Source organism: Hylobates moloch, unplaced genomic scaffold, assembly GCF_009828535.3.
Source record: "Hylobates moloch isolate HMO894 unplaced genomic scaffold, HMol_V3 SCAFFOLD_11, whole genome shotgun sequence".
Taxonomy (NCBI): Eukaryota; Metazoa; Chordata; class Mammalia; order Primates; family Hylobatidae; genus Hylobates; species Hylobates moloch.
The window spans coordinates 16059504-16082414 of NW_026652286.1; the positions used below are offsets into that span (position 1 = coordinate 16059504).

Consider the following 22911-nt stretch of genomic DNA (forward strand, 5'->3'; position numbering starts at 1 on the left):
TCCTTACTTTCAGTTCTGTGCCACAGGGGATGGTCCTACTCCAGGAATAACAGGGGCTTCAGAGGCCATAAACATGTTCCTCTCAATATTTCTTTAGCCAAAGACCATTATATCAAACTCATCCAGGTTGGGTTTCAGCCAGTTATTCTTCACCCAAACAAAAATGTCTGCCAGACATTCCAACAGCTGGGATACAGTTCACAATGAGTCAACTTGAAAATGATTCATTGTGCTGAGTACTGAACAATGTTGGGGTGGGGGTGGGGTGTGGCTGGGTTGGTAGTAAAGGGTGAGAACAAGTGGGAGATGAAGAATAACCATGTGGTTCCCCCATTAAGAAGAATCATGGATAATAACCAGCAGGCTCTTATCATTTCATTTTTAGGATAAACTCTACTGGGAAGAGTACTCCTGTCATGGACCCTCAGATGAACAAGCATTTATAAAGGCTACTGACAATATTTCTTAATCAAAAGGTCAGATTTCCTTTTATCTATAAATAAAAGACTAAGCCTTTGTATCTAAATATCTGAAACTAAAATGATACAAGTCAATTTTTGTTAGAACTCATCTATTCAAGAGTTCAGTGACATAAACTAGGACTTTCTCAATTATATGAATAATAGAAATTGCAAGGTTTAATGATGAGATGAATTTTCATTCTGATAGTACATAAGCAAGGTACTGTATATTTAAATGGTCAACCTGACATTTGCTTATTTCAAAGAGGATTTATTTCTTTCATTTAATCTTAACATTTACTAATAAACCATTTTACATCCTATGTTTATCAACTTTATAAGTCTTTTAAAGGTAGTTTGTGGGAGATTTAAAAAAATCAGTTATCCACTTCAAAGGGGAAAACTAGTAAATTCTAACTAAAAAATATGCACAGCCTAGATTTCACAATTTTCCAGAAACTCATTCATGTATTTCATTTATTATATTTCTAAGTTTCACAGGTTTGCACCATAGTCATTAACTATAAACTAAAGTCTATTGAAAAAACTTTCATAAAGTATTAGTACAAGAATAACTTTTAATCATACTATTACCATAAAATTAGTTACATAGTTTCACAGTGATCTTACTGCTTTTTGCATATTTATTTTGCAAAATTGTGTGTATAATGTGGCAGAACAGATTAATTGGGAAAGTTGTGGAGATATCTGAAAAACATTTATAGAATAAAAAGCAATGGAAATTACATAAGAATAACATCTAAATTTCTGACTAAGAAAATGTTTATTTTTATTATAAACTTATTCAACCTTCTAGTTATGTGTAGGTGCATAAAAGATATTTGGGCTTATAAACGTACATGTGTTTTAAAAAGTTAAAGAAATTGTTATAGATTACTTCTGCACCTCCAAGCTTCATAAGGAATATGGTCTATTGATGTAATCTTACCTTAAAATCATTCTTGTCAAAAGGTCTTTCAAATAATAATATTAATACTAAACGGTCTTTTAGATAAAAGCAGGTGAATTTACTTAGAAGAATCTAAAATTAACAGCTTAAAAAACCCATAAAAGCATAATAATCACAATTCACTTTAGCAGGAATACACCACGGATAATAAATTGTCATAATATAACCAGCAGTGTTCAGAAAGCTTTAGCATAATGATCTGAGCAGAGGCCTTGAAACTGGAACATCCACATTCTCATCTTAACAGATTCTAAGTGTTTTTATGTTATTCGCCAAGATGTAAAACGCCTTTGGTCTTCAGTATATATTAATAGATAGAAATGGAGAAGTAGAGGTATTTGTATGTCAATTACTTAAATTTGAACATAATCTTTGCATTAATTTTCAAGTTGTTACAATATAGTTTCCAATATAGAACATTTCAGTAAGGACATTCAGAATTCACCAATCTGGGTAAATTAATGCTTATGGTGTATGTATGGTACAATGACATCACCCAAGTATGTACAATGATATTGCCACCCCTCCTCCTTGCCCATCTGGATATGAAAATGTAGGATGGCTCAAAAATCCTTCTTATCCTAGACAAATCTCCCTGCGCTCCTGGGTGAGAGTTGTCAGCTCTGGATAGTAGCCAAGACATGACTAGGAGGGAAGCCAGAAGAGAGGAAAGCCAGTGTCCAGGAGTTTTAAGAGTTTGCTGGCAATCTCAAATCGCATTGTATTAAGTTACATAAAGGGCTCTTAAAGTTTTCTGTTGCAACATAATTTAATTAATCATTTAAATTTAAATTATGTCAAATGGTGTTGCAAATAAACAAAGCAAATCAGATTGTTCAGTCTTCTACCTTTGTATTTCAATTTTAATTTCAAAAAAAAAAAAAAAAACCTTTGGAGTATTTGACTGTTCTCTGTTTGGTTTCATAGAGTGTTTCCTGTTTGCCATTATACAATGGTAATACATTTTTTATTAGGATACAACAAATCTATTAAATGGATTTTAAATTAAGGAAGATTAATTTAATGTTCCCTTTCAGTTCAAAGTTCTTAAAGTCAAAACTATGAATTTTGTTAAGAGATAAAAATTTAATCACTGCCATTTAAAGCTCCTACAATTTTCTAATAAAAATAGTTCAGATATGTATTTAGAGTTACCAAGTAACAATCAGAATACCTTAAACCCTCAATATTTCTTTATTTTCCCGAACCTAATTATCTCAACAGTATAAAAGATGCAATTTGCATGAACACAAAATATATTTCCAGAAAAAATTTTAGTAAGAGGATTAAGAAGTAATTAACCAATAACTTAATTATCAAGAAGCTTGAAAGGAGTAAACCAATCAACATAAAGCATTTATGCAACGCCTCAAGTAAGAGCAAGTTCTTGAGTTACTCTATACTATTTAAGAAAGATAGCAAAAATAATATGAAAGGAAGAGCTCTCACTTGAGTATGGCACAAATAACAGATTTGGGGCTATAATAGCCTGAAAGCACTATTAAGTTAATGTTGAAGACTTAGAGAAATATTTAAGTTACTTTACGTTTGACCATAATACATGATGTAGTGGGTGTGTGTTGGGAGAGAGCGGGGAGGGGACTACCCACAAGAAAAGCAAGTATGTCATAATCAACAGCTCAATTTATAACATTTTCTGAAAAATGATATGCAGAGAACATGAATATAGAAGAACTTAAGACCTTTCTTTGTTCTGTAATCCAAAAAATAAGCTTGGATCCAAGGATAAATCTGGGGATATTTAATAAGACATTTATTTTTCCATGCTTATTAGGTTTTCCATTCTACAGAAATCAAGACTGTGAAATAATAAAGTTATTTATACTACATTTATAACTTTTTGAAAACTTGCCCCACTTCCTCCAGAGTTGTCACTTGCTTCTGTGGATTAGATTTTTATTTTATTAAAAAATATTTGAGAGTGGGAAAATAATTCTGTTCATAATTATGAGATTTAGAATATTTGTAATAAACTGATGAAGGTATTAATTAAATCTTTCCGGATTTAACACTGAACTTAAAGTCACGGTTAATTTTAGAATATAGAGGAACTTTTGTAAATTAAAAAAATTCTAAATGTAACATTCTCTGCCTAGCATCATGTAGTAATATTCACACAGGAAAACTGTAAAACAAACATATTTTGGTTCTTTATCCTAAAGCTGCAAACGTATCCACAAAGGGGCTAATGGCAAATATTCCTAACCTCGATGATGAAAAAAACTGCTAAGATATTAAATTTTACTAGGAATAGGCGATGGAGCCACAACTTTTTGTGTTTTTTACATGGTCAAATACTCAATATTCTAAATTTTGATATGAAAATGTTGGTTCTTTATAATTGAGACTTTTTTTAAGAACATATTGTTTTACTTTCAGAAATATTGTTTATATTATATTTTCACTGGCTTCAAATATTCAAATAAACATACTCTGCAGAACATTTATTTATATTAGTTTTGTTTCTTTTTCAGTAGGTTATTCTATAAAACATTAAAAAAACTTACATATTCTGAAAAGTCAGAAATGGGATGAACAAAATACTGAAATGAATAGGCTGGACAGAATAATGGTATAATATTCAAAATTAATTGTAGGTATTTTTCTTAACTATACACCTAGTTTCATATTAAGAAATCTACCCACAGAAAAATTTTGTGTTTCATGATTAAAAATGTTTTATGGGAAACTTCCTAAATCAGAAATCTTTTTTTAGTACTTTGATACTTGAAACCCTAAAATGCAGTTCACAGATGTCCAAAAGCTCACGCCCTGCCTGGAAAAACAATTGCTAATATCCAAATATCAAACAGAGCATCCAGCTGATGTTTGTGATGCAGTAGCAGGTTAAAGATACTAAAGTTTAAAATCAGCTTAGAATAATCCCATATTGAGTATAAAATTATAGCCTGTCATCAGGAGCAGGTTGACAGAGCCAGGTCCAGATGGGAGACTGGCTGGGAAAAAGGCTGAGGCAGGTGGGAAAATGATGGGAACCTGACGGAAGACAGGACTACTCCCTCTGCTGGCAAGGTCCTCACCTGCTTGAATTTTGAACAAATGACTAGCTTTTCTTTAATTATTTAAGATATTATCAATAAATTAGGTAAGGTGCCCCCCTTTCAGTCTGCGCATTTTCAAACTCAGGGTGTCTTATTTTCACCAGATTAATTTGGCAAAAATATAAAGATCCAATGTTTCACCAGGAGGTGAAATTATTTATCTTGTAATTTAAGTGCATCATAAACATAAAATATAGCAGTTTTTATAATATAAGGCCTTTAAAAATTAAGAATGCCTTTGAATTATGTTTGTTGATATATATATACTTTCTTGAAGAAAAAAAATTCTTGGGCTACAGACTTCACAATCTCTTTCTCAGGCTCTGCATAATGCCCCGTAATGAAATAATATAGAAATGAACCATATAAATCAACTATACAGGGAACAAGGAAACAGCATGTCACAGCAAAACAGCATAGATGTACAGCGCCAAACCTATCTGATAATCTAATGATCTGAGTTTACAGATATTATGTACTAATATGTAAGAAATTAAGAACTAATGTTTACACAAAAATTTGCTAAATTTTACAGAAAAATTATTCAATATTTGATTTTCAATGTAAGTTAATAGCTGCAGCAAAAACATTTAGTAAAAATCTGTTCTAAGATTTTGGCCTACAACCAGAAGCTCCCAGAACAGGAGGGATCAGCTTTTTCACCCACTGTTCTCATCTGAATCCTGGCTTAAAAGCGATTCCAGCTCCCAGCTTTCCAGAAGGCTCCATCCCAGGAATCCTTGCCTGCCATTTGGTTTGCTGATTTTAATCTCTCAGGACTTTCTTACAGTGGCTCTACTATGCTGAACTGGCACTTGCTTCTAGAAGTGAGTTATTATTAAACCTGTAGGTCAATTGTGGCACTAACAACTCTTTGGAAGCTTTCAGCCACAGTGTACAATTTGCTAGTCTAATTAAATATTAATTCTAAGTGTTACATTTTGTGGCTAAGAGCTTTTATTTTCTATCATCAGCCTGGAAGAAAAAGAGGTTACAAGGCTAATTTAATCTCTCCCCTGTCCTTCCCAACGTTAAAGATTAACTACATAGGGTGAGAAAACATTATTAAAGAAGCAAGAACTCTTCATATAGCAATAACAATGTAATTAATAGGAAAGGGATAAAACATAACACTAGGACATAATATCTGACCTGGTACTTAAACAGCTTTAAATTATAATTTCTTACAAGCATGTTTGGTCTCAACATTAAGAAATAAGTATCATTCATATTTGATGACGGTAATCTTTCTTTAAGGGAAAGTATGCATCCAAGTATATAAATAGGAATAATTCAAAACTCATGTTTTCTCACAGGTATTTTTCAAATATCTTACAATGCCAAAGAAAAAAATTTAGTAATTTTATTTGTAAAATAAATGAAAAATTAAATAAAGTTGTACTTGTTTTCTATACACAAAAAGTGATACAGAAGATAGCTTATGATAAAAATAATGTAAAAGATCATTTCCCCTCTTTTTCTCCTACCATATTCATGTAGCTTGAACACACAGGGCCCCCCACTCCCCCTTCTGCTCCCAGAACAGTTGTGTCCATCCTTGGACACTGGGCATTATAAAGACGATGCAGTCCAGCAGCCAAAGATTCCATATGTCCAAACAGATGACTCAATCTCCATACCGTGATGAGACATTTCACTATTTATATCATTGATACATTTGAAAAGTTTGGCCCTAAATAGCCCTTTAGCTAATAACTACTACCATTATAGGAACTACAGAATGAATAACAATATGAACAAGAACATCCTAAAGTTATTTTAGAGAAAGCAAAAATATTTTAAACCAAAATTTTTTTTTATGGCTTACTGAATATGCTTTGGTTAGATTAAGTGTAATGAAAGGTTTCTGAATCATACTTCTCTTTTAAAGATGAAAATGAACCTTACTGACAATTTAAAATATATCCTGTTCTTATTCAATATGCATATTTACACGAAGACAAAGTTATACATATACTACTATGCTTAATATAGACAGAACTTTATAGATAATTTAGAGTTTGTGTAAAAAGTTTCAATCATCCTTGCCCAAAAAAATAAATTAAATATGTATGTATAATGCATACAAGCTATGATGTCATTTTAAAAATTAACCAGATATCAGCATGTGTAGTCTGAAACAAGAAAAAAAGTTGGAGCTGTAAGAATTACAAGTCCAAAGTCTATGGTAGAAGGACTGAAACACAGTTAGACTATTTGTTACTTTAAAGAAAAACAGATTCTGTTTACATTCCTTACTATACTGACACGAAGTCACTGGAATTTGATAAATATGATGTAAAACTGAAATGGGTATAATATAATTTAGTTCATTTTAAAAACTGCTTCTTTTTAAACTCTTAAATATGTAAATTTCTTATAATCAATTTCAGAGTCGTTAAGAAGATCTGAAAACATTAAAGGCAGATTCTCAGTGAAGAATATCCTGATTAAGAAAAGAATTCATAAAAAAATGACACTGAATATCTGGCTTTATCCTTTAGTAATTGTAGCTATGATCAAGAGATTAATCTGTAATTTTCAAACTTAAATATTCTTCTTAATAAAGTGTATTTAAAAAGATCATTTGAAATAAAGTTACATGACTGAAGGTGGTGTTATGCTCATATCAACAATTAGATAAAAAATATTTTCCCAAATTTTATAGCTGTAAACTCACAAAAGTATATTTTTCTTCACCATGCAACTATTCTTAGTTCTTATTTTAAGAATAAAAGATTTCACACTGAGAGAAATTCACAAGGCCATTGGAGTCCACATTTCATAATCCCATATTAGTGGTTAGTTCTAAAGCAGTCCATTGCTTGACTTAAGAGTTTAGCTGCTAAAATACTCAGCATGAACAAAAAAGTTTATGGATGTGAAAAGGTTTGTTCTGAATTTCTTTACATAGAAACATACTGTATCATTCACTTCAGTAGGTTCAAAGCTCTAATACATTAATGTTATAGATGATTAATTTGAAAACACATCAATTAAAATAACACACTAAATACAATCTCATTCACTTTTCAAGAGACATATTTTCACAAGGCCCTTTCTCCCTCCTTTTCATCAGAAAATGAATTTTCCTTGGTATAAGCTAACATGCTGGTAATAGTTTTCTTCAATGAGATAGCTGGGAAAAAATTCTACAGATCAAATTATTATAAAACAGTGGGTATATGATAAAAATTGAATAAGGCTATTAATTGACCAAGTGCCAATGATGACAAATGAAAATATGCTATAGGCTAGTTTCAAATCTGAAATTTGGTTGAATAAAGGAAAGCTAAATAGTTTACCAACTACTGTTCTTTAGACAAGTATATTAAACTCTGGCAATACTTAAAATTATTACACAATGAAAAAACATACTGACATATTCTATGATCCAGAATGTCAAAGGAGTTTTCATTCTTGCATTATTGTACTTAGGGAGAGGTTTATCGAGTTGTTGTTTATATTTTAAAATTCCTTAAAAGTGCAGACTATGACAGCTTGAATAAAGATTAGCAATAATAAGTAAATTTTCTTTTTGAAAAAAATGCTGTGAGAACAGTATAAGATAACTTTCTCCATTTCTAATTGTATTAATTAGTTTAAGTGTTTCAATATTTATTTCCTGACAGTTTCAGGTAAAAGTGCCTTAAAAAATACAAATCAAAAACAACTTGCCACAGATTATACTAAAAAATGCATAAACTAGGGGAAATTTATTTTCTTTTCACCTCACTAATAAAATCATCATAAGGCACAAAACTAAGTTTCTATTTCAAAAAAGAATAAATGTTATTGGTCACCATTTTCTTCAAGCACACAACTGTTACTGGGAATTGAAAATAAAATTAACTATTTTCAAAAGCCACAAAATGTTTGCATAATTTGGAGGTGGATGACAAATTTTGCTAGTGGTAAGCCAATTCCCATATACAGACCAACAAATTATTGTTTCATATCTTGCTAGATATGGAAGTCAAACAGTATGCTATTGTAACTGCTTTAAAGTTACCACTTTGCAAAAGAAAAAGATAACTCATTAAAAAGTTTCAAAGGGTACAAAAACATTTCTGTTTCTAACAGTAAAAGGGGGACAAGCAGCACAATGCTGAGTGTAGCCAAAATATAATAACCTTCAATATGGGTATTTACACCAAAGTTTTTAAAAGTTGCAGTAATATTCTTATAATAATACGTAGGAAGAGTTTAAATATGGTGTTTTAGTTACTTTTCTTAGAAGTAACCTTTTCCTTTTTTTTTTCTTTCAATCCATGACAACCTCCTTCACTCGACAACAGAGTTTTGAACAGTTGAGTTGTGAGAATGTGAGCAGCTGCTGTTATTATAACTAAAGGTCTGTCTACTGCTTGAGTCTGAGAGACCACATGTTCGGCTGTCCTCTCATCTTGCCATCCTCACCAATTAACTATTAACATGGAGGGCTGTACACATGCTCTTGGGGGCTCTTTAACAGGCTTCTTGGCGAGTGGAACAACTACACAGCAGGGATCTGGGAACTGAGTAATGCTGGAATATAGGGGAGCCGTCCGTAGTTCTGCTCCTTCTAATGACACTTTACTCCATAGTTCAGCATGTAACAAAGTCTGTATTTAACTTAGCCATTTTCACACACATTTTTAGTTCAATGTCTTTGGGCAGATACTAAAACTATATTCTATCAAGAGACAATATGAGTAATAATATTACTTCACAGGGAAAATTGTTTAAGATTATATACATATACACTTAAGACATTCATAATACATTTGTTGAACAATTTTAGTGTTTTCTTAACAGATATTTAGAATTTATTTTTATATACTCATTCCAAAGTATGCTTGCCATTTTTTTCCTGTGGCGTTAAAGAAAATAATCTTCAACCTGAAGGAAATAAAAAATTTCAAGTCCCAAGTTGTGGGACTGAACATAAAACATTTCAAATGCAAATTAAAAAATAATTCTTCTTCATTCTACTTGCAAAAGTCTTATTATAACAATAAGTTAAAATCAGTTTTGAATCTATGTCATTATTTTCCCTATTTTAACTTTTCCCTCTCTTTGCAATTTCCTTAACTATGTGTTCTTTCCCTACAATGAAATTAAACATGGGAAGCATGCCAAAAGTACAATAAAGGGTAACTAATCATTACTATACAAGTCTGACAGAATGCTAATAACTAAAGTAAGAACACTGATTGGCTGGCTTAACAATTCAAGAAATAAGGATATTTTATACAAAGTACCTTTAATATTAATTTATATAATGCACTCAAATAAAGGTACCACAATTTTATTATCTGTCCATGCCCAACTATATGTATGATAAAATTTTCAAGGATATCCAACTACATTTCTATTTCTGCCCGAAACCACTCTACTACCACCCCCAAGCTCAAGTATCCATATACTCACATATACTACTTTTCTGTTCCATCCTATCTTTTACATTGTTGAAAAAGTTCCATGAGAATAGGAATCTTGTTTGTCTTGTTTGCTACTGTATCCCTGTGGGTGCCTAGAACAGTGCCTGCATTATTTGTTACATAAGTGTATAAGCTAAATTACCCACAGTCATTCAATCACCATTTACACCCTAACTTACAATCTCCAGAGGTGGCACTGGTCATAGTGGACAGGAAGTTGATGTATGATGTTTAAAGAGTCTTCTTACAACATGGTGATGCTACTAATATTTGGATGGCCAACTGACTTTATCTGTGCCTCCTGGTCTGTCTCAGGCCTCACCTGTGAGAAGATCCTGTCAGTGTCTTTCATAAAAAGAGGCCGCTGGAGATTTCTATAGCTTTGACAGATTTTATACCTTATTTTTTGTAGCCTGATCTCTGTTCAAATCCTCAATTTTGGAGATCTGTTTAAGTAATAATAGTGAAGATGACAACTGCTAACATAAATTGAATGCCTACTATGTGCCAGCACTGTTGAAGTACATGTTACTACTAATCCTCTTAACTGGATACTTTTTGCTCCATTTTCACAGGTGAAGCTGAGGCTGAAAAAATTAAGACTTGACTAAGACTATGAAACTAGTTGGATCTATCTGCCTCTAAGATCCCAGGCTCTTTCTATCATTGAATGCTACTTTGTGCACAGTTTGTTTCTAAATTTTGGCTCTAGTATCTATGTTGAACAAGTAGCACAGCACAGTGGGGTTAAGATTATGGTAATAGGAGGTAGACTACTTAAGTCTAAATTCTGCCACTCATTAGCTGTGTGATCTTGGGAAAAGGTAATGACAGTACCAACCATACAGGGTTATTATGAGAATTAAATGAGTTGATATTTGAAAAGCATTTAGGACTGCAACTGGCCCATAGTAATCACCATGTAACTTTTTATTAAATAAACTCACCGTGCCCTGGTTATGTGTATTCGTACATCTTTGATTACCTTTCTAAGCATACTGCTTGCAATTCTTACTCTTTCCTTAGCCAAAAGACTGATTTTCCTTGACAGACTTTAAAAGTTATTAAAAGTTTTACTTCATACTTATATAATGAAGGGTTTGAACAAGTACAAGTTTTATATTTTCTCCTAAACATTTTCATATAAAAACAAATACATGGTCAAACATTATGTTCAAAGAGCAAGGGAAAATTTATTTGTTTTTTATAACTCAGTTGATATTAGGGCCAGAAGACTACTATATAATAACTTTGCAAAACTATCTAGGAATGAGAAACTGAAAATTGGAAAAATTTTAGAAGGTTGTGTAGTTTTTTAAAAAAAGACATTCTCTGTTTTGAGGAATATGTCTTAATTCTTTGTCACACTATATAACTTTATACTCATTACCAAAATCTGACCCTATACTTTGCTATGTCTATTTCCAAGGAGTCTCTTTACTGCTATGTTAAGAAGCATAAATTTAATCTCTTCCAGTTATACAGGGGCTGAAATATACCTGTAAAGTATCAAAGTTAAAATATTGTTTCAGGTTCAGACATCCAGATCACTACATCATTCACTCATTATTTAATCAGTGGTCTAGATAGGCTGATTGGAGGTCATCTGATAGTATCTGCTGTTCCCTTAAACAGAGAGTACAGGATTCACTATCACAGAAATCCACAATGGGAATCTCTTCCTTAAGTAATAAAGATGCTCACCAACAAAATGGCTTTAAAAAAGTGTTTTCCTTTTCTTTCTTTCTGTTTTCTCACAGAGGCCCCTTTGGAATAAAATTTAAAGTTACATATATACATATATTTCTTTCATAATTGTTTTTCTTTGCTTTGCAATTATGCAAAAGGAAGCATATGTTCATCTTTTTTCTCTCTTGTCTAGAATGGAACTTTTTGTTTAATCTTTTATATGTACTAATTTATCAAATATTTTATAATAATAATTTTCTCTTAATAAATGTGGAATAATTACAATGTTAGCCAATAACTTTTTTTTCCTAATAGAAACTAGTGTCATCAAAGGTAGTTAATAATTCAGGACACATACGATATAGTGTGACAGAGGGGAAAGAGTTTAAATTTTAGAGTTAACCAGATCTGAGCTTGAATACCAGCTTAAAATGTACAACAGATATGGGATATTGGATAATCATTTAACTTCAGTTTAGTTGTCTTTGCAAAGGGTGAAATCACAGCTATCTTGCAGGGTTTTTGTGATGATTAGTGAAGCCATATAACCTAATGGTGAGGATGATAAGGTTTGAAGTCAGGGAAGAACACTGGCCTGCTACTTATTGACTGGGTGACCCTATGGAAACAGAGGTAAAAACTATCTGTTTAACAGAGTAGCACTGAAGATTCAAGGACATAATGCTTGTAAAGTGCTTGGGATATAGTACATGGCTAATAAACAGTTGTAGTAATAGCACAGTAGTAGTAGTAGTATAAGTAGTAGTATTTTCACCAGTATCTGATAAGTCTGTTTCATGTTTATTTATCATAAAAAGCTCACCAGGTCTAACCAAACTATTATATGAGTGCTAACTTTATGATAACTTATTAACAATGAAAGCAATACAAGTATGTGTACAATGTCTAGCATGATTAGAGAAAGGAGTTTCCTTATGATATGTCTGCAACTGTAAGCTAATAATAATAATTTAGGTCCAGACACGATGTATAAAAAGTCCTTCAAGGAAAACTGAGTTATCCTCTGCTGACTATTTAAATAAATAAATTCTACTGGCCAAGGAGACCAAATTCACTTCTTTTAAAATTTAATTTAATTTTTTGTAGAGATGGGGACTTGCTATGTTACCCAGGCTGAACTTCTTGCCTCAAGTGATCCTTCTGCCTCAGCCTCCCAAAGTGCTGGGATTACAGGTGTGAGGCACTGCATCTAGCTAAATTCACTTTTCATTTGTCACACTTTTCAGTCATATTTGCTATATTTGCTGTATATAATGAATGTAACTAAATGTCATTTTAATAAATTTGCTATTTGCAGGTGGGTCTGGGTATGTTGGAACAGAGATACTAAGATTATGTAACTTTATAAAGATTCAATATTTATTTAACATTTATTGAATATCTAGGAAAAGCCTAGGTACTGTGTTAAGAATTTTAAAACCACGTTTAATATTATGTTATTACCATAAAGCCTATAAAGAAAAGTATAAATATCTGGCCCTCCCTCTATGGAGACTACAATGTATTAGATATATAAGATTATATGAAATCACATGCTTGAGGCAGACAATATGTACTTAAGTAAACTATACTAATATTAACATATACTTTATATTAGAATATTAATTAAACTAAAAGCTGTTTCAGAACATGAACTAAAACTATGGAAAAAATTCAAATGGAAATACATTGATTCATTAGTAAAAGAAAAAACTACAAAATGTTTAGAAGAAAACACAAGAGAAAAAGACCTTGGAGAGGGCAAAGACTGTCAAGATTGGAGGTGTGAGGGAGGTAAACCACTAACCATTAAAAAATTTATAAATTAAACTTCTATATTGAAAACTTTAGCTCTTCAAAAGACACTGTTAAGAAAATAGAAAAAGTAAGCCATAGATAGGAGGAAAATTATTACCAAGTTGTAGCTAAAATATCAAGGAACTTTACAAATTGATAATGAGACTATCAATAAAAAATGGACAAAAGACAGACAAAAGAAGACATGCAAATGGCCAGAAAGCACATGAAAAGATGGTCAACATCATTAGTTATCATGGAAATGCAAATTAAAACCACAATGTCATACTATATCACCATGAATTATGAAAAAGCAGTTCTGGAAAGTTCTTACCTGGATCAGATGTGTTGGCATTGTGATGATGCAGGCTGAAAGAGAGGTTCTCAGAAGACCACGGAGAACATAGAGGAACTTGGTAAGGCTGTGACTGTTGCCACCATTTTCTGCACAGCAAATATCATCTCCCCATAAAGGTGAGCCAAGATTCTGAATTCCTATTCTTAAAATGTTTCTCTGTTTTTTCTAAAAGCAAGTGGGAAAAAAGCAAACATATAAAGTTTTGTTAATCAATAGAATACCACTTTTATCTGTCAGTTCTTATCTTTATTTATAACATCAGGGAGACAATGTCAATAGATGTGTTAAAAATTTTTATGTACTATTAGTACATAAAGCAATATAAATGAAACCGTTTAGATTACAAGATTATAAAAAATAACATTTTTTTAAATTTGAAAAATCTGAAGAGTATCATAAAGCCTTAAGCTTTAAATTATATCTAAATTTTAACAGCAACAACTCTAAGAATTATATTTAATGCACTTAAAATATTTAACAAAACAGATAATAATGATGAAATCAAAACTAGAATGCTTGCAAACCCCTTCTCAGTATTAGAAAATTCTGTCTTTCAGTAAACTACAAATTGTTCAATATTTCTCATTTAATTTTATCCTACCTACTGCCTGATCTTTTCTTTGAAAAAAGCTTAAAGATATATGACTTTTTGTTTTTATATTTTACATTTGCCTCTGGTTTTTCTTCTTGAAACTGCTCTTAAAATAATAATTTAAGTTCAACACTCTTCGTAAAATTTAACAGGTGAACATTTAGAACCTGAGCCTACTGACAGTAAGGTCACAATAAGTGACTGTATTTCTTGGGAAAAGAACATTTAAAAACTATTAATTAAACTGTGAATAAATCACTGTGAATAAACGTTTAACAACAGATGTGTTTATAATAAATTCTACTGTTTGGGTTATTCTAACTAAGTAAATGTTTTGTAAATACTTTCCTTAGAAATTCAGCAAAATTTCTGGGCAAAAGAAGAAGGCGTTAACAAAACCTGGCATGTGCAAATAATTGAAAATTCATTATTAGAACTGATGGGAAAAGTAAGTTTGCTCTTAAAGCCACAATTTGGAATGTGTACTACTTTACATGTGATTTTTGAGGAAACAAATTCCTAAAATGTATCACTTGCTATTGCTATAAAATACCACTGATAAAATTTATTAACCAACTAGTTATTGTCCAACACAATATATCTATTTCCCTGATATTACAAATGAAAACTGAATTTGTGTATTCCTTTTTCAAGCAGAATTTATTGACCATGGAAAGGAAGAAAAATGAATACAACATTGAAATGTTAGAAGATGAAAGCATAAAGGAACATAAGCTAGTAAATGAATAAGAGAGAATTATAGTCGGGACTATGTAGCTAAGTAGATGTATGATTCTGGACAAGACACACACATTACTTAGGACTTTGTTTTCTCTTTCTTTCTTTTCTTTTTTTTTTTTTTGAGACAGTATCTTTCTCTGTTACCCAGATGCAGTGCAGTGGCCTTACTATAGCTCATGGTAGTCTCGAACACCTGGGCTCCAGTGATCTTCCCACCTCTGCCTCCAGAGTAGCTGGGACTATGTGCATGTGCCACCAGATCTAGCTAATTTTTCTTTGATTTTTTTTTGTAGAGACAGGGTCTTGCTATGTTGCCTAGGCTGACCTTGAACTGCTGGACTAAAGCAATCCTCCTGCCTCAGCCTCCCAAAGTATTTGGATTACAGGTGTTAGATACTGCATCCAGCCAGTTTTTTCATTTTAAATTAAAAGGAGAGGCCAGGTGCTGTGGTTCACACCTGTAATCCCAGCACATTGGGAAGCTGAGGAGGGCAGATCACCTAAGGTCAAGAGTTTGAGACCAGCCTGGCCACCATAGTGAAACCCTGTATCTACTAAAAATACGAACATTAGCTGGGTGTGGTGGTGCACACCTGTAGTCCCAGCTATTTGGGAGGCTGAGGCAGGAGAATTGCTTGAACCTGGGAGGTGGAGGTTGCAGGGAGCTGAGATTACCCCACTGCACTCCAGCCTGGGTGACAGAGTGAGACTCCATTAAAAAAAAAAAAAATTAAAAGAAAGAGAAGATAACATTGTTGCTCTATAATTCAATACAATTGAAGGGATATAATGGCCTGGATAAGACTGTAAGAATAAAATTACAAAAAAAAAAAAAAAAAGGGATTTTAGAATAAGCACATTAGAAAAAAACTTCCTGTCTCTAAGGACCTAAAACATGATTGTACTATGTAGGCAGCTGGTTCAATTTTTTAAATGATTGTGTTAAAGTTATGATAGACAACCACCTAAGACACCCTATGTTATCATCCTCAATGGTCCACAAAAATTGTTTTCTTTTTATTTCTGCATTACTTGAATGAAATGAAGTAATGAGATGTACCAGGGCTTAGGTTAGAAATATAAATACATTTCTGGTGAATTAGTGTAAGATATCTGTAAAATATGATGGCTTATTCTTTTTTCTTTATTATTTAAAACCTCAGAATTTAAGTAAAATGGCAAGAATTTAAAGTTCATTTTGCTATCTCTAAATTTGTTATCTCATGATAACAAACATGTTAGATTCCCAACAGAAAGAGCATTCTGGAAAAAGGGAGAGAAACATACAAAAAACAAAACTCTAGATATTAGAATGAAACACGAAGGTAAAAGGAGAGCAGGATAATATTGTTTTCTCTGTCAACATTTCAGAAACTAAAGATCAACAGTATTTTAACCCACTGTCCCATTATCTATTATTGTATTAAAAAGTACTTGACAAAAGCTTTTAACAAAAATGCTGTTAGGCATGAAATTAGGAGAACTACAGAGGTTTAATGACTCTGACAGATACACTGATATATGTATATCAAGTGAATGAAAATATTAAGCCAAAAAATGAATGAGGGATAAGATATTTAAGTGAGGTGGGTGCCCAGCACAACAGAATATAATTGAACATAATACTTCACTTATATTTTAAAAAATATAATAGTAATTGCAAAAACAAAGGCTGAATTATAAATCTCTTGTGTCCTTTAGGATATATAATTCCTTTGCTATGCCATATAATAATGGGGCATACTGTGTGGCATAAGATTAAAAAAAAAAGAACCTTGTTAGCTGTACAATAAATAGTTTTATTCCTACAAGAACATCTAAAATATTTAATCTGGTATTCAAAGTAAAATCCATGTTCAAATTTCATTTTTATCATATATTTCTAAGATATTTAAAAAGAACAACTTAAATGAAATTATGACCGCAATTTGTAAATGTCTGCACTCTAATTATTTTTACAGATGAGCTACACTACTTTACTTACTACCAAGGCTAATTATAAGGTAGTATACAATATTCTGTTCCTTAGAGTCTATTTCTATATGTTGTCTCAAATTAGTTTATTTGAAAACATGTTAAAAAAAGATAAAACTTTTCTTTTAAAACGTAAGATTTATTTCAATGTCAGAACATTATTTTTGACTTAGGAATAATATTTTTTGAAGTAGTGCCTTGTAGGCGTATTTCTGTGGCTTCTAGAACTCATCTAAAGTTTCTGAGACAGATATATATACTAAGTAATTTAGCAAACAGTATAATTAATTTAAAGATAAGAAAATTCATTATATTTTAGTTGCAATAAAATTGTAAGTGTATTTCTATAATAATCTATTGGTATAATTTAATTTAAAAAGCTTTGGTATTCACCATAGGAATGTCTACCTGAACCCTGTTTAATCTTTATAAAAGTCAGTAATTATAGAATCTCTGGTTCAGAAAGCCAAACCAGCTCCAGTTTGGTGTCTGTCAATTTTTGTGGAAAAAAAAAAAAAAAAAAAAAAATTGTTTCTTGAAAATAGTGTTTACATAGTCAAATAAACAACTAAGAAAACAAATGTTTTACTCTATTCCTATACTAGCTTACTTATTAAGGATTCTTAAGGTATCTCTCTCTCTCTCTCTCTCTCTCTCTCTGTGTGTGTGTGTGTGTATTCCTTTTGCTATTACCTTTGCTTTTGGGATTCTATAAAATTTCTTACTCTCAGAAGATGTGTCATCATCCTGCAAGAGCAGCAGCTCTGCACACTGTACCACAGGAACTGTTATGACATGTCTGTTTCCATAGTTACCACAGCAAGTGGGGAGAGGTGTCTGTCAGGGACCAATTTACCTCTTCAGACAAGCACTGGCACCAAAGGAAAGACACAGTACCCATAAATCTTAGGTAGGGCCAAAAATGGAGCAACACTGAGCAAAATAAAATTGTATTAAATACTAAAGGCCGTTACAAAAATTATGACATACATGAAAAGTCACCTATAAATAAATGTCTGTACTTCATCATACACACATAAGTATTTTCAACCTGCAATTAAACTGGCAATCAAAACAAATTGAAAAATAATTTATTTTGCCATGGAAAAACTGTTAAATATAATAATAAAGTTTACAAGAATATTTAAAAATCCATGAATTGAGCACAAATGTAGCTGATAATGCCAAAAATAAGACTTTCAGCTTCTCTGTCTTCTTCAATAAAAATAATGGTGCTTTAGAAATACTTCTGCTAAAATAATACAAATGTAATGCAAATCATTTAGTAGCAAAAGCAATTAAAATCACTGTGGAAGAATTTTGAAAGGCATGATATGTAGAAATAAAATCTTCCTCACTTTGTTGAAGTTAAACTAACCAGAACAACTTTATTAGTGGAAATTTGGAGGAAGTTTTAAAAATTAGAGCTACAGAGAAATCGTTGTTATAAAATATTTAATATGGCAAATAAAAATGTATTTTTAATTCAATAAAACAAAGCATACTACAATAAAATCTTAACATAATTCTTACTCATAAGGTAATTTGAAATTAAGGCCTGAATGTCAGAAACAGGAACAATTTAAATAGAAAAGTACAAGCCTTGCAGATTTAAAAGTAATTCTCAAAATGCAGCTACTTAATCCCAAATGCTACAAATGCATATTTAAAAATGATGTTGATAAAGCATGTGTATGTCTTATGTGCCTCCACTGAGAACTTAGCTGAAACTCTAAATACACAGTAACAGTCAAATTAAGGCTGCTTGTGCTCTGCTTATTTACATGTTCTGTGCTTGAAAACAGCTTGTTCACTGTTTATTCTAAAACTTCTGGGTTGCCCCCCGAGAGAATTTGAAAACAACATTATATAAATAATTATAAAAGACTTTGAAGCTATTTAATACCTGAGGATTGGATCCATCAAATCCTTCCTCATAAATGATGTTCTGGATAAACTGAAGCAGCTTTGTGTAGCCAGGGGTCAAAGAACTGTTGGTAAAAAAGTGGTTCAAATACATAAATGGGTTATTATATAGGAAGTACAAAATCTATGCTAAAACATTAAGTAAATAATTAAAAGGCATACATTTATTAGATTACTTAAGAATGTCAAAATAGTATTATATAATCCTAAAATATAAAGTCAATACATACAGGGAATAAGTTACAATGCCTTATAATAACTTGCTCAGTGTTCCTGACATCATGGGAAGATAAAAACCTGTGGAGACTAAGAGGACTTAATTATGTCAGGCTTAGTTACCTCCAAGAAAATTAATGATCTAATGAAGCAACCTAAAAGATGAAGCCACTATAGATTTTCAGGAGTAATCATTCATAATTAACACATAGTTAATGAATTGCTATGCCAAGTACACCTGAATCAATGTCCTGATCACCTGAGCTCATCTTCCATCAAAGTTAATTTTCTTAGAACAAATTTCTAAAATAATAGTAATTTTAAAGCTTGATTTTTTAAGACACACGAAGAAAATTGAGTATAATCTTCACTTCCTTTGTTAAAAGAAGACAATAAAAGGATGAATTTAAGAAGAAAACCAAATTTATTTCTCATATAAATACTAGCATTGTTATTGTTTTAAAATATTGTACAAATGCTATGAAATATCTCAAAGAATCTTCAGTAAGCATGAAGAAAATCTGCTTTACATTATCTGAAGTTAAGATTCTGCATAATGGACAATCTGTGTGCTATGACCGAACATTAATGTCATGATAATGTCATGAGCATAGCAATACCATAGACATTGAAGTGCCTAATGCTGTAAAAGCTGTGGGTGACCTTAAAATTACACAAGTATTTGCTTTACTGTGATCCTAAGTAAGCAATCACATAGGCAGAAGAAATATCCTAAAGAAAGAATGAAATCTAATTTGAAGCATGAATGCAGCAGTAAAGAATATAAAATGTTAGGAAATATAGCAGACTGCTTAGTGTGCAAAATCAATGGTAGGTGGTTCAGGAAAAATATAGGTATATCTCTGTAAACATGTAATTGAACAGCCACAATAAACCAAAAGTGTCTATCTTGCAAAAACAAAACAAACAAAAAGAATGCTGTTGTGTACAAAACAAATACAGCTCCAGATAATGAAGAATTTGGTACTTTGTCTGTTTCTCATACAGTTATTTCTCCATTTTCAGTGAAAATTCTGTAGATTACATAGGCACATTTTTTTTTTATAAGTGTGGAAATGTGTGTAAAAATAATATTCTGTAGGGGCAATTTTGTGACTATTTCATATCTTAACACACATCTGTCCCTGCTAGATCAACTTTTCAGAACATAGTGCAGTAGATTCAATTCTAATCTGGATCAATCTGCTTTGCACAAGTGGTAAAATATGCAAGCTTTCAGATTATGAAATGAATTCCAGCCAATGATCTGATGAATGTCACTATGGGTTATAGGAGAGTGGATCAAAAATATAGCCAATGCATTCTAATCCACTAATAATAATTCTACCCCAAACCATTATTATTTCATATAATAATAATAGGGGATCATGCAATATTCATCTTTCTGTGTTGGGCTTATTTCATTTACCATAATGTCCTTCAGTTTCATCCATGTTGTCACAAATGACAAGATTTCTGTTTGAAGGTTAAAAGTTCATTGTGTGTGTGTACACCACATTTTCCTTATTCATTCATCCCTTGATGAACGCTTATGTTGATTCCATATGTTGATTATTGTGAATAATGGTACAGTAAACATGGGAGTGTAAATATGTCTTCAACATACTGATTTTGTTTCCTTTAGATAATACAGTCATGCACTGCATAGGGACGTTTTGGTCAATGATGGACCACGTATACAACAATTGTCCCATAAGATTATAATCGAACTGAAAAATTCCCATCATCTAGTGATGTTGCAGCCATATTACTCACGTTTATGGTGATGCTTGTGTAAACAAACTGTCCTAAAAAGTACAGCACATGTAATTATGTATTGTACATAATAATAATAAATGATTATTTTACTGGCTTATGTATTTACTATACTATTTATTGTTAGAGTATACTCCTTTTATTTATTTAAAAAAAAAAAGCTAACTATAAGATAGACTCAGGCGACCAGGTCCTTCAGGAGGTATTCCAGAAGAAGGCATTGTTATCACAAGAGATGACAACTATATGTGTGTTACTGTCCCTGAAGACCTTCCAGTGGGAAAAGATGTGGAGGTAGAACACAGTGATATTGATAATCATGACCCCATACAGGCCTAGAGTAATGTGTGTGCTTGTGTCTTAGTTTTTAACAAAAAAATTTTAAAAGTAAAAAAATTAAAAATAGCATATAGAATAAGAATATAGGGTGGAGCCAAGATGGCCGAATAGGAACAGCTCCGGTCTCCAGCTCCCAGCCCCAGCGATACAGAAGATGGATGATTTCTGCATTTCTGCTTGAGGTACCGGTTTCATCTCACTAGGGAGTGCCTAACAGTGGGTGCAGGACAGTCGGTGAAGCGCACTGTGAGCGAGCCGAAGCAGGGCGAGGCATTGCCTCACTCGGGAAGCGCAAGGGGTCAGGGAGTTCCCTTTCCTAGTCAAAGAAAGGGGAAACAGACGGCACCAGGAATATCGGGTCAGTCCCACCCCAATACTGCGCTTTTCCAACGGGCCTGGAAAACAGCACACTAGGAGATTGTGTCCCGCACCTGGCTCGGAGGGTCCTGTGCCCACGGAGTCTCGCTGATTGCTAGCACAGCAGTCTGAGATCAAGCTGCAAGGCGGCAGCGAGGCTGGGGGAGGGGCGCCCGCCATTGCCCAGGCTTGCTTAGGTAAACAAAGCAGCCAGGAAGCTCGAACTGGGTGGAGCCCACCACAGCTCAAGGAGGCCTGCCTGCCTCTATAGGCTCCACCTCTGGGGGCAGGGCACAGACAAACAAAAACTCAGCAAGAACCTCCACAGACTTAAAGGTCCCTGTCTGACTGACAGCTTTGAACAGAGTAGTGGTTCTCCCAGCACGCAGCTGGAGATCTGAGAACGGACAGACTGCCTCCTAAAGTGGGTCCCTCACCCCTGAGCAGCCTAACTGGGAGGCACCCCCCCAGTAGGGACAGACTGACACCTCATTCAACTGGGTACTCCTCTGAGACAAAACTTTCAGACGAACTATCAGACAGCTGAATTTGTGGTCTCACGAAAATCCGCTGTTCTGCAGCCACCGCTGCTGACACCCAGCCAAACAGGGTCTGGAGTGGACCTCTAGTAAACTCCAACAGACCTGCAGCTGAGGGTCCTGTCTGGTAGAAGGAAAACTAACAAACAGAAAGGACATCCACACCAAAAACCCATCTGTACATCTCCATCATCAAAGACCAAAAGTAGATAAAACCACAAAGATGGGGAAAAAACAGAATAAAAAAACTGGAAACTCTAAAAAACAGAGCACCTCTCCTCCTCCAAAGGAACGCAGTTCCTCACCAGCAATGGAACAAAGCTGGATGGAGGATGACTTTGATGAGTTGAGAGAAGAAGGCTTCAGACGATCAAACTACTCTGAGCTACGAGAGGAAATTCAAAACAATAGCAAAGAAGTTAAAAACTTTGAAAAAATATTAGAAGAATGGATAACTAGAATAACCAATGGAGAGAAGGGCTTAAAGGAGCTGATGGAGCTGAAAGCCAAGTTTCGAGAACTACGCGAAGATTGCAGAAGCCTCAGTAGCAGATGCGATCAACTGGAAGAAAGGGTATCGCTGATGGAAGATGAAATGAATGAAATGAAGAGAGAAGGGAAGTTTAGAGAAAAAAGAATAAAAAGAAATGAACAAAGCCTCCGAGAAATT

At 32.9% G+C, this 22911-nt stretch overlaps 1 protein-coding gene across 12 annotated transcripts in view; it reads right to left on the reverse strand.

Annotated features, from left to right (window-relative positions):
• ELP4 (elongator acetyltransferase complex subunit 4) overlaps window positions 1–22911 on the reverse strand; it is a 260264-nt gene that overhangs the window by 133615 nt on the left and 103738 nt on the right. For all 12 annotated transcript variants that reach the window (XM_058424532.1, XM_058424531.1, XM_032166350.2 and 9 more), the window contains exons 6-7: window positions 18995–19079; window positions 13758–13946 (exon numbers count right to left, since the gene is read on the reverse strand). In XM_058424532.1, the coding sequence (XP_058280515.1) occupies window positions 13758–13946; window positions 18995–19079 (274 nt within the window). The remainder of the gene's footprint in view (window positions 1–13757; window positions 13947–18994; window positions 19080–22911) is intronic.